The 12,727-nt window shown below is 52.6% G+C and overlaps 1 protein-coding gene across 4 annotated transcripts in view; it reads right to left on the bottom strand.

Annotated features, from left to right (window-relative positions):
• Positions 1–12,727, bottom strand: part of CC2D1A (coiled-coil and C2 domain containing 1A) — a 37,158-nt gene that overhangs the window by 3,785 nt on the left and 20,646 nt on the right. For 3 of the 4 annotated variants that reach the window (XM_075121601.1, XM_048831656.2, XM_048831657.2), the window contains exons 20-29: positions 11,052–11,110; positions 10,910–10,961; positions 9,768–9,867; positions 7,640–7,730; positions 6,809–6,940; positions 6,111–6,166; positions 2,387–2,453; positions 1,214–1,340; positions 489–565; positions 68–115 (exon numbers count right to left, since the gene is read on the bottom strand). In XM_075121601.1, coding sequence (XP_074977702.1) covers positions 68–115; positions 489–565; positions 1,214–1,340; positions 2,387–2,453; positions 6,111–6,166; positions 6,809–6,940; positions 7,640–7,730; positions 9,768–9,867; positions 10,910–10,961; positions 11,052–11,110 — 809 coding nt within the window. Of the gene's footprint in view, positions 1–67; positions 116–488; positions 566–1,213; positions 1,341–2,386; positions 2,454–4,586; positions 4,850–6,110; positions 6,167–6,808; positions 6,941–7,639; positions 7,731–9,767; positions 9,868–10,909; positions 10,962–11,051; positions 11,111–12,727 lie in introns of those variants that run through there. The other variant, XR_007354043.2, reaches the window with a different exon arrangement.

Here is a 12,727-nt window from a genome sequence, read left to right as displayed (position 1 = left end):
TTAGGATAAACCAAGGACTCCTGGCCAAATGCACTTTGACCCTGCTCAGCTGCTCGGGGACGCTTACCTCGCTCTCCACGAGATTCCGCTTGTACAGGGCTTCCTTGGCAGCGTCCTGTTAACCAACACAACAAGCATCAGGAAGTCTAACTCCCCTGGGGCGGGGGGAAGCTGCTGCAGGGACCATGCCAAGTTTGACAGCTCTGCTGCTTTAAAGCAGGTACCTTGGCAGCAGTGAGCGATGGGCCTGGCACAAGAATCTCGCCAGGCTTCTACCTACGCCCCCACAGAACCACTGGGCAGTAGTGAGCACGTGAAGTTAGACACCAGTCCCACAGATTCCAGTCGCCCCGTGTTATTTGTCACGAGTGGAAAGGGCTCATGCCAAGACGCCGGCCCTGTCCCACCACACACGATCACAGAACCAACGTTTGGCTTCTGCCCCAGCTTTCTGCCAGGGAGAAGAGAACGGTAAGCGGTTTCCTCACCCGATTGCCCTCGTTCCCGAGACGCCGTGCAGACTCGGTGTAGAACTGCAGGAACCTCTCCAGCTGCGTCAGGTACTCTAGGGGGAGGAAGGTTCGATTCAGTCAAGCCTCTACAGGCAGGACGGGGGTCTTCAAACCTTTCTGGGGTGGGGAATGCAGCTGAATATCGATTCTCTTCAAGACCCCTTCCCTCCCCAGCTGCAGAACGCTCGCTGTGGCGGTTGCTCAGTGTCATGCAGCGTTAGGAAAGCCCTTCTGTTCAGTTGCTCTTAGTGCAATCCCTCAGTTAAAGCAAGGCAGCCCCAGCACATGTGACTAGCCAGCGCTCTGTGGTTTGGGAGTCTCTGCTCTTGGCACGACCCCTGTGCCTACGGGGTGAGCGAGTGAGATTAAACAGGCCCAGCCAGGCATAAGCATTACGGCTAAAAAGAGCAGGGGGGTCCTTAAGGTGCCGTAGGAACGCGGCTTAGGAATTACCACAGACATGACAAATCACTGGTCTCTGCCCAAGTCCTAGTGGGACGCGTGTCCCTTGCCCCAAGTCCCTTTCAGAGGGCGAGGCCACGACGGAACGGCCGACTCACCCACAGCTCAGGGTGGAGGCTTGCAAGTCAGGCTGTACCCGTCCTGGGGCAGAAGCCGGGATTATAGGTTTTACACTTCTCACAAGCACTGCGATGGGCAGCACCCCCCAAAACGAGCTCCGATTGCCGGGCTGCACTTACCTTTCCTGAACGCAGGGCCCCCGTGCTGCAGCTGGGATCTCAGCCACTGGCTCCGCTGTGTGATGTCCTGGTACTGATCCACTAGCTCGCTGGGAAGCGGTCTGTGAGCCTGCCTGTACGCCAACACCTGCCAGCAAAGCCAGAAGGCATGTTCGCTTCCCAGGCAAACACAGGGGAGCCCACAAAGCCCTGACATACATCAAACCATTGCAAGCTGCAGGCGGGAACCAGCGCCGGTAGCAGAGAGCACGGGCTGGGGGGGCAGCTCTGGAAAAGCAGCCAGGACCCAGTGAGCCCGGCGCAGGTCAGTGGTGGATGCATCCAGTGGCAGGGCGTTCTCTAGCCCTTTTACATTGCCCCTAGAAGGGGACCTGACCTGCGGCCACGTCTCCCATAACCTGGCACCTTTGTGATTGCGCGGCAAGAGCCACTGAAGCCCACCAAGCATGGGATCTGCAAGTCGTAAGCGGCTGGTTCCCCTCGGCGGCCACTGGGCGGGGTGGGTTCCTGAACTCAAGATCATTTCACATTCCAGTTCATTGGGAACCCGCACCGGGAGCAGGGCTGGTGAGGACCTGCCCAGCAGAGACAGCAGCTGGACGCTGCCGGAAGGGACCTGCCCCAAAGACCATGCTTGCGCAAGGGAGAGACAGAGCCAACACATTTTAAAATCCTAGCACAGTCAGGGCGGGCTGTGGTGTGAATCGGTGCTCCAGGGGGAAGGTGAACCCGAGAGGGAAATGCCTTCCCAGCTGAGGCAGCCCCACAGAATTAACGTGCTGGGGCCTGATCCAGAGCCCACTGCAGTCAAAGGGAATCTTTCCATTCGCTTTCGGACCAGGCCACCAGCAGGGTAATATCCTAAATAGGGACGGGCCTCAGCCAAGCTCTTGGATTCAACGCCCCCGAGGCCAGAGTCCATTCCAAAACCTGCAGCGTGAACTGCTTCCCCATCCAAATGGTAAGTGCAAGTTTTGTCAAAGCAGGCAACTGGGAGTCAAGTCGCCACCGTTCTATTTCTAGCTCTGCCACTAAGCTCCAGATCACCCAGGTCCCTCGCGGCATAACCCAGCAGCTGCAGAAGACCCCCGCCCCTTCCCCTCAGAATTCTACTTGAGACCTAGCTGAGCTGATGCTGCGGGAGAATCTGGGCAGGCATCGGGTTTCACTCACCTTCTTTTCCAGCTTCTCCTTGTCAAAGGCTAAGACGTTCAAGCTGTGTAGAGTGTGAATGGGTTTGCTGAGGGAAGAGAAACATTAGCCTTGGTTAAACCCAGGAAAGGGGCAGGATTCCATTCCCCCCGGAGGTACGTACAGAGCACGACTACGGGCCAGGAAGTGGCTAGAGCTTCCCCTCGCTCTGACTTCCCCAGAGGGGACATGCTCTGACTCCAGAGAGAGGAGAGACGGTCAGGAATCGAGACCACGCCAGTGCAGAAGAGATCCCAGGGTTTACCCTACCGAGATCCTCATGGCCTGGGGAAGCTCTGCCCTGCCAGAATGCCTGACTTCAGGCCAGAGCTGCTACTCCAAAGCAGGCTTCAGCCCCTTGAAGGGATAGCAAGCATGCTCCTGTGATCTGAACCCACTCCCGCTGCCTAGAAATGAGCTCCCCTGACATCTGCCAGTAGCTCTAGCTCCCAGTTCGATGGCTTTGCCGGACTAGATGTCACGTTGGGGAAGGTGGGAGGGGTGCAGAGGCAGCGCTGTCCCCAGACAGGCACTTGGGTGCTCTACATGGTGTTGAAAGGAAAGAGGGACACAAAGGAACAGGGAGGGGTGGGTCAAGTTCAGTCACGTTGTGTCAGACAGAGCGACGAGAGCTCAGGCGTAGAGAGGGGAAGTGAATTGTCCACCACCACAGCCAGGATTACCACTCAGGAATCCTGACTCTCCCAACCCCAGCCCCCCAGCTCAAACCACTAGACTCCACTCCCGTTCCAAAGCTGTGACTACAGCCTAGGAGTCCAGAGGCCCAGTCCCTTGCTCCAATCACTAGTCCACGTGAAGACTGGAAAACAACACAGCCTTTAGAGAAGCCACCCACCACATGTGAACATAAAAGCCACTTGAGTCAACAGGTTAGGAGACTGGTGGGAGTGTTAACTCAGACCTGGTGCATGTCAGTGCACTGTGGTCTACCGGCGCTTGTAAAACATCCTGGAAACACAGGAGCCCAGTGTGGTGTTCCCATCAGACCCCCACTTGTCAAGCTCTAGCTACCTCTCACTTCCCAGCCTTGCCAAGCAGCACAGTGACTGATGGGCTGCAGGCCCCCGGAGAGAGTCTGCATCCCTCTGTCATGGCCTGCACGCCTGGACCAAGTGGGTCAGTCCAAATGCACAGAGGGAACATTCATCAGGTTAAAGGAAGGGCCCCCAACTCTGACAACCCCTGAGGAGGTGGAGGGTCCTGGAGTGAAGGCAAAGCAGAAAAGTGATCCCTGCCGCCACACAAATCCCACTGCATAAAGATGCTGGGCTCTCGGAAGCCAGTTAGTGGTGGGGAGATTAGAGCATGGGACTGGGAGTTAGGACTCCTGGGATCTATTCCCAGCTGTGTCACTAACTCATTGCATGGCCTTGAGCAAGTCACTTGCCCTCTACTGTGCCTCAGTTTCCCCTCATAGTTAACAGTATCGCTGTCTCCTCTCTGGTACAAACTAAGGCAAACCTTTTGCTGGGGATGGATTAGTTTGTCTCATTGAAACATTTTTACAGCTGCACAGACATGAGCTCTTCACTCTCACACACACACACACGTCCCATCCTTGCCATTTCCTTTCAGGACATCACCTGCTGCACTCCGGCTGAGAGATACTTTCAGAGCTGGGACCTCTGTCATGGGAAATCGGGGATCCAGGCAGGGAAGGGAGGTAGGGAACTGCTGTCCCTTCGCCCCCGCCACCCCCACAGTCCACTTGCTCTCCCCAGTCCAGATCCAAAGTCTGGGACACATCACTGGGAAGCAGACTGCTCCCGACTTCATCCTCCTGCCACCTCTCCCCAGTGTTGTGACTCTTTCTGTGTCTACACTGTATTTGCTAGCCCCTGCTTGTCCCCCACCCAGCTCCCTTTCATTTTATTCTCTCCAGCTCTGAGTCCTACCTGATTTCTTGCTCCTTCTCCTGACTCTCTGCTTGGCCTTCCTCCTCTTCAAGCCTCTGTTCTTCACCACTTCTCTCTGTCGCCTCTGAGCCTTCCCCTTCTCCCTCCCTGCCTCCAGCCTGGTGCTGAGAAAACCCATTGCCTGCCCCCCTCCCCCATCTCTACCCCTAGGTCCCGGAGGAGTTGTTCGAGACCTCCATGCTGTTCTGCACACATCACGTCACCTCATACCTTTTCTCTGCCCTCTCAGGAGATGCATAGCTCACCTCTGCCACTGGGGAGAGGTGGCAGGAGGATGAAGCGGGGAGCAGGGTCTGTAGGACACCAGCAAAAGGGAGAGTATCCCTAGATTAGACTGAAGCAGGAGGTTCCTGGAATACCAGGGGCCCTAAATGCGCTAGTCACTCTAAGCTATCACTCTTCCAGGGCCAGCAGAAGCGAAAGGTGTTCCACGTAAGAACTTCCAGGGCCCGAGAGGAGGAAGAGGGTCCAGAGCCGGCCTTGCTACAGCACTGAGCAGATGGACGTTCTGAAAGGAAATTAAAGACAGAGACAAGAGACCATAAACAGCGACTGTCAGACAGAGGCTGCGCCCTGATCTCAGCAGGGCCTGCACAGTCTCACTCATCCCATTCAGGGAACCTGATAGGACTCGCTGGACATACAGCCTAAGGTATCTAAGCACAGCACACTGCCATCTCAGAGCGCTTCTCAGCCAGCACTGCCAGGATCCCCTCCCCATGTATCCAGGATCTAGCCAGGATCCCCCTTTCCGCACATGAATATGGGAAGGGCAGGGTGGCCGCAATCCCATACATTAGACAGCTACACAAATGTTCTCCGTTTGCTGTCCTGGTTACAGTGGCAAGTCTCTCTGTGGGTGCTGCTGTTTTACTGATCTTTCCTCACCCCCACCCAGGATGTTGGGTCTGTCCAGCAGGATGGAGAGAGTTGCTTTCTCCACTGGAGCAAATGGGAAATCAGTCGCAGATGAGCACAGCTTTGCACTTCTGCACCACTGCTCATCCATAGATCTCAGAGCGCTCGATGAAGGCAAGCATTCTTCCCACTTTACAACTGGGAAACTGAGGCATGGGGCAGCAAAGTGACTTGCCCGGGGTCACGCAGTGAGTCAGTGGCAGAGCCGGGAATGAGCTCAGTTCTCTGCTCTAATAAAAGCATCCACCCCTCCCCCACCCCAGTTACAAAATAACTCTAATAACTGGTATAGGGTGTTACCATGAGCAGCTACCATACTGTGCAATAATGCAGCTTGTCAGAGCACCATGCAGGGAAGGGATAATTAGTGACTAAATCACAAGAGTGAGAGGCAAATAATCTGCGTTCTGTTCCCTACTCTGGCACCAGTTTGTTCCATAACCACTCACTTTCCCCTTTCTGAGCCTTAGTTTTCCCACCTGTACAATGGGGATAATTCTGACCTACATCCCAGAGAAGACATTGTGAAGTGCAGGGCGATTCTGTGAGTGGACAGAAGGTCCTAGAGAAGGGCAAAGAATTATTTATTATTGTATTATTACCCTGGAGTTTACAGTCTACAATATCAGCACTGCCAGCGGAGGGTAGTTTGCTTATGCCCACATGTCTCATCGTCCAAAGCTACAGAAGCAGAAGCTCAGCAGGAATGCAAAACATCCAGCAGGAATCCCCCACCCCGAAAGAATGGGGGAGGGGAAGGATCTTTAAGCAGACAAATCCTCAGTTTCCTTAGAGCACAGAAAAAACCTCAAGCAGCACAACTAAGCCAAGCCAACGTGAGTGGGACGTACCTGTTGCCCACGTCCCTTACTGGACCGATTGTTGGTTTGGGTTTGGGGAGAGCAACCTGAAAGAAGAAGCAGAAGCTTTCAAAATAAGCCACAGCACTGCGATGCCTTTTCATCCCCGGATCTCCACGTGCTTTACAAGAGGCCAGGACAGGATCGTTACCCCACTTAATGGCTTGGGAAATGACTTGTCCAGTGTCCAGCCTCACACACGTCAGTGGCATAGCTGGGAACAGAATCTCCCCAGTACAGAGCCCTGCACACTGGACTGTGCTGCATCTCTATTAGAAGGGAAAAGGGCCTTTTTGAGCAAAATCCCCGGGGGCAACACCACAGCTCACATGGGTAACCCCAGGCAGACCGGCTGCATGCTGCTCCTTGGGCAATTTTTCTTTTCGGTCAAGTCCCAGCTCTTCGGACCCCGGCGCGTGATGAAGCTTTGCAGGCGAGGGGGAGGAGATGTGACCGCTCTGTTTGGGACCATCTTACATTCCCTCTCTCACGCCAACACCCTGAGGGACGCTGCCTCCTCTGACTGGCGGCCCAACTCCAGTGGCCTGGGGCTAAGGCAAAGTCTCTGCAGAGCCGGATCTGACTCTCTTGCAGGGCACTTAGCATTAGGAGGCTTTCCCAGTCAGTCCTAGCATCATCCTGCCTGGGTCACAGGGAACCCAGAGCTCCATCAAGACAGCTGCCCTTACCGCTGGCATGGTCTGAGGGTCAATAACCAGCCATTTCTCTGTTGTTGTCTCCAGCTGCTGAGAACTCAGAGGCTCCCTTAGACGCACAATCACCTCCAACTTCCCCCCTGTGGGCCGGCGGCCATCCAGTAGCTAGGCATGGAAAGAATGGAGCAGAGAAGTGGGTGAGGGGGAAACAGTGAAAAATCAAGAGGAGGCCAAAGCAAAATGAAACAATGGGGTCGCTAGTCCAATATCCCATCTCAGGACATATCTAGTCTAGCATTCTGCCTCCCTGGAGCAGACCACTGGGGTTCATCTAGCCCAGTATCCTCTCTCCAACAGTCTTCAGAGACAGGCTCAAGCCCATAATTGGCACCCGGGCTGACAGTGAAATACTTCACAGCAAAGGGGACTGGAATTCCTTCCTGACCCTGCGGCCTCCAGCTGTGAAGCATGAGATTGGATTATCCTCATTTTAGCAGAATTATCTTTATTACTGGTCAATTATCCAGCCCATTAAAAAAACCCATCCAGACGCAGTGTCTGCCTTTGCTCCTACAGCCGTGCACTCTCTACCCACTGTACAGCAGGGAAGTATTTCAGAGAGGTGTTGACTGCAGCTGGAAATGGTTGGGGGCCACAGTAACAGAACCAGCCCGACATTGACCAGAGAGTTCAAGCAGCTGGTAATAACATCCAGCCCCTGCCCCTGCTCTGCTGTTTGCTCCTTTCTAATCTCAGCTCCTCTGGCCTGGAGGAAGCTCTGGGACTGAGACTCTGAAGGGTAAGGGGGTAGGATTTATAGGCAGCTGCTTAAAGGGAGGAGGGGAACCCTCCACCGTTTCCTACCTCAACAATCTCCCGAAGCTCACACGTAGTCTCCAGCGCCTCCAGTTTCAGTTGTGCTGTCCCCACCACGCGGTCTGTCTTGAACAGCCCCCTGGGAGATGGGAGGAGGGGAGAGAGCAGGGAGAAAAGGATATGACAACATTAAATTGAAGTCCTCATCAATCCCTCAGCCCAAGGCATCCAATCCCAGCTCCCACAAAGACCTGTTTGTCCCTGGAACGTCCCCAAAGTGGGAATCAAATTCTCAGAAGTGACTAACGGGCAAAACCCTGCCACTCCGACCCCCGTTCCCACGGTGAACGATCCCAGCAGCACTCCCCCAGATCTAACACGTCGATGGGCGGGTTTCAGCTTTTGGGGGAAGGTCCCGGCTCTGTGCCCCCTAAGGGCCAGCTGTGCTCTGGAGGTGCTGCACCAGTGGGCTAATATATCCCTCCTCCAGCAGCTGCTGCTCCGTTCAGCTCAGTCCCACGCCGCTGTCTCCAGGACAGTTTCCCCTGCACCAGTGTCAATCTCCATGCAGCCTCTCTCTACAAGCAACTAGATGTTTCCTAGACTCTCACAACCCTCCACTCACAAGTCATCTCCCCTCCTCCCTTGTCAGAGCCCGGGCAATCCAGCAATCCCTCTCCCCCACCGTGACCACTATCCTTCCAGCTAAGCAGGGCCACACATTCACTGCTGCTGCTGACGTGGCCTAGTGAGTGGCGCTGTTATGGGTATGCTACAGCACGAGGGCGGGTGGGACTGTCGCGCACACAGGCATACCCAAGTGCTGGCTTTAATTTAGCCAGCACGGATAACAGCGCCAGTGAAAACATGGTGGCACAGGCTTCAGCCTCGGCTAATCACTCGAGTACGCACCCGGGGCCCTGGTGGGTATGCCTACACACCTGCTCTTGCAGCCTAGACATACCCTATGTGACAAACTGTTCTCCAATGCACAGCTACAGACTAGGGACCGAATGGCTAGGCAGCAGTTCTGCGGAAAAGGACCTAGGGGTGACAGTGGACGAGAAGCTGGATATGAGTCAGCAGTGTGCCCTTGTTGCCAAGAAGGCCAATGGCATTTTGGGATGTATAAGTAGGGGCATAGCGAGCAGATCGAGGGACGTGATCGTTCCCCTCTATTCGACATTGGTGAGGCCTCATCTGGAGTACTGTGTCCAGTTTTGGGCCCCACACTTCAAGAAGGATGTGGATAAATTGGAGAGAGTCCAGCGAAGGGCAACAAAAATGATTAGGGGTCTGGAACACATGAGTTATGAGGAGAGGCTGAGGGAGCTGGGATTGTTTAGCCTGCAGAAGAGAAGAATGAGGGGGGATTTGATAGCTGTTTTCAACTACCTGAAAGGGGGTTCCAAAGAGGATGGCTCTAGACTGTTCTCAATGGTATCAGATGACAGAACGAGGAGTAATGGTCTCAAGCTGCAGTGGGGGAGGTTTAGATTGGATATTAGGAAAAACTTTTTCACTATGAGGGTGGTGAAACACTGGAATGCGTTACCTAGGGAGGTGGTAGAATCTCCTTCCTTAGAGGTTTTTAAGGTCAGGCTTGACAGGGCCCTGGCTGGGATGATTTAACTGGGAATTGGTCCTGCTTTGAGCAGGGGGTTGGACTAGATGACCTTCTGGGGTCCCTTCCAACCCTTATATTCTATGATTCTATGATTCCTCCCCAGGCAGGCTACCTCTGCGGTGCTCCCAACACAGGGGCGGGTCACAGGCAGGGAATAAGCCCAGCTCTCTGCCTGGCAGCACAGAGCACTTACTGGCAGGACAGTGAGTAGGCACTATTCCTTTGCTACGCAGTGTAACAGTAACCTGACGACCAGCACTCCAGGTACACAGAGATGTGCACGCTTGGTCCATCTCACAGTACTGCAGGTGTTGATTTCAGCAGAAGACCGACCGTCGGCAGCAGCGAAGCTGTTAATAAGCAGTGATGCCCCACAGCCTTTGTTTATTTCACCTTTGAATGCTGCCATGGACCTTCTGCCTGCCCCCAGTATTCATGAGTTTTCCGCCCCAGGATATATCAAGAATGTCATAGGGAAGGTTCCCTCTAGCTTCTGCGGATGACATTTAAACCTGCCCTCCAGTGCTCCCAGCCTCGCATCTCACTCACCCTTTGTGGACAACCTCAAACTTGAGGCCTTTGGTCTGAAAGACTCTCTTGAGCCCTCGGTGGCCCCGATTAATATACAGCTTGAACTGCTCTTTGAATTCTGCCAAGAGAACAGCAGCAAATCATAGTATTAGCATGAGGATTACACACCAAGGGAAGAGCCGTCGACTGCATCCCTGGGCAAGACAGGAGCCAGGAATAGGATTAGTAGGAAACACTGCACAGCTGCAATGATTTTCGCCTTGGGATCTCAGTGCGCTTTGCAGTTAGTTATGCCTCAATATAACCCCCTCCACCTGCTCCATTTTATAGCTGGAGAAAAGGAAACAGTGTGGTGAAGTAATCTGCCCCCAAGGTATCACAGAATCAGCAGCAGAGCTGGGAACAGAACCCAGACTCCTGGTTCCCAGTCTCCTGCTTTAGCCACTGCAGCCATCGCTTCTCAAAATCTTGGGAAGAAAGGCCTTGAGGCACCAGCTGACATGTCACTGGAGATTACAGCCTCTCGGTCTTCCAACCTCAAGCAGAGCTTATTTCACAGAACAAGTTTCCAAGTCAGGCAAGTGGAAATTGTGATGCTTACAGGAGAGGGAATAAAAACAGATCCAGAGAGGCACCGAGGGGGCATACACTGAGCGGTCCTTGCCTACACAGCTCTGCCCCCACAGTGAAATCTTGTCCCTTTACCACCCACCCCACCCTAATATACCAGTCCTGGGCTCCCCACACACACAGCTCTGCTGATGCCTCTCAATCCCAGCCTGCTGGCTCCCCACTATTCCAGCCCATGAGCTCCTTGCACACTATTTAGCGACTGTCCCTCAATCCTGACCTGCCCCCCTCTGCTCTCCCAGTCCCAAGTCTCCAGATAGAAGACTGACATGCACCTTCAAAGCTGTTTATCCAGGATCCCTGCAGTATCGAAGTGCTTTATTGCAGAACCATTTCCATTTCTGCTCTGCAACTCTCTTGAACAAAGACTACCCGATTACATGTGGGGTGTTTTGTCACCTGGGCTCATTCCACATGCAGATCACCTGAAGGCCAGAGCTCTAGTCTTCAGAAATGAAAGGCTAACAAGGGAACCCTCCTCCCAACACAAACACACGCACACGCATCCATAACTCCAGATGGGAACCTACCGGGCGAATCTGTGTTTTTGATCACGTTGGTCTTATCTTTTTGAGCTTCCTCCTACAACACAAGACAAAAACAAGGGGGCGTGAGAACTGAGCCTTCCCAACTGAAGCCTGGGAATGTCGCCGAGCAGCAATCATAACTCACCGCGTTGGGGTGGGGAAACTCGAAGCGCACAAAGGCATCCAGGTCATTGGGAGTCACGCCTTAAAATACAAAAAAAACCCACCCAGTTTATAGCTTAAAGACGACGACCTAATATGCAACACATGATATACATATCCAAGGACTCTGCTAGGATTACTGGGAGCAAGCAATCCCCCCTGAAGCTACCTAACTAGAGGAGAGAGCTTTTTAACTAAAGGGCAGATTAATCTGTACTGGAGACATCGGGGATAGTTGAAATGGTTGTTTAAGACAGAAGGTTCTGGCCTACACGGGAGACAAATCCTTTTTCTAGGACTGGCTGAAAATTGTCAAAACTCTTCTGTGATGGAAAAGTGAGTTTTCGATTCAACAATATTTTTCACAAGAAGTGCCCAATTTCCACAGAAAGTTTTGGCTTTTCCACAAAAATCCCAAATGCCCCCAAACCAAAGTATTTCTATTTGGATAATCTGCCACACCACCTCATGGGAGCTGTAGTTCCGCTGTCTCACATTCCCATTCTCCTCGACTTTAGCTGAGCTCCCTGGCTGGACTACATCTTCCACGATGCACCACAGCCAGGGATTCCCCTCTCCAACTGGGGAGTGGGTGCATCATGGCAGATGCATGTGAACCAGGGAGCCCAGTGTGTAGGAGAATGGGAGCACAAGGTACCCAAACTACAACTCCCATAAGGTACTGCAGCAGCATTTCCAAGTAGAAATTTTGCAGTTTTCAAATTTTCCGAGAAAAAATAAATTTTCTGTTGGGGGAAAAAAACCATTTGCCAACCAGCTCAAATGCTTTCACTCAGAGAGAGAGTCTATAATCCATCCTAGATCTGTGCAGTCTCACGTTCTGCTCATTTCTTCCCACACATTCACAGTTACCACCATCCACCTCATGCCCAGCTATTGTTATTTGATCATATTTTGGTGTTATTTTTGTCTGATACCCTCCTATCACCCCATATCCCACTTTGTTCCTCCTCTGCTAACGACTGGATACATTTCACTAAAAGTTAATCCTGCTGAAGAGCGTTGGCTCAGATTAAGGACTGGGCCTCAGGAGAAATGGCTTCAGTGTGTGGCTCTGCCAGACTTCCCGTGTGACCTCGCACAAGTCACATAACCTCTGGGTGCCTCTGTTCTCCCTCTGTAAAATGGGGGTAGAAATACCGATCTACCTCCAAGGGGCATTGTGATAATCAACAACATCTGTAAGACACTCAGATATTAGGGTGATGGCGTAGTATCTAGACAAGTACCTAGGTACTAGGTAAGTACCTAGACGAATAGACAGAGTTGCTGCAGGACAGGGTTATTTCCAACTGAGGCTGAAAATATGGAGACAGCAAATCTTCTACAGTACTTAAGTTCCTCATAAATTGTAACTTTGCATTTCCATAGCAATTTTCATTCCAGGATCTCAAAGTCGATGCCAAACATTAATAAATTAAAGAGACAAAGTGGGTGAGGTAATATCTTTTATTAGACCAACTTCAGCTGGTGAAAGAAACAAGCTTTTGAGCGACACAAACAAGAGTGATATCCAAGCTCGAAAGCTTGTGTCTTTCACCAACAGAAATTAGTCCAATAAACAGTATTACCTCACCCACCTTGTCTGTCTGATATCCTGGAACACACACAGCTACAACACCACTGCAAACAATTAAT

The sequence above is a fragment of the Caretta caretta genome, chromosome 20 (assembly GCF_965140235.1).
Source record: "Caretta caretta isolate rCarCar2 chromosome 20, rCarCar1.hap1, whole genome shotgun sequence".
Lineage (NCBI taxonomy): Eukaryota > Metazoa > Chordata > Testudines > Cheloniidae > Caretta > Caretta caretta.
The sequence above is the reverse complement of the archived record's forward strand: the minus strand, read 5'-3'. Positions and strand labels throughout refer to the sequence as shown.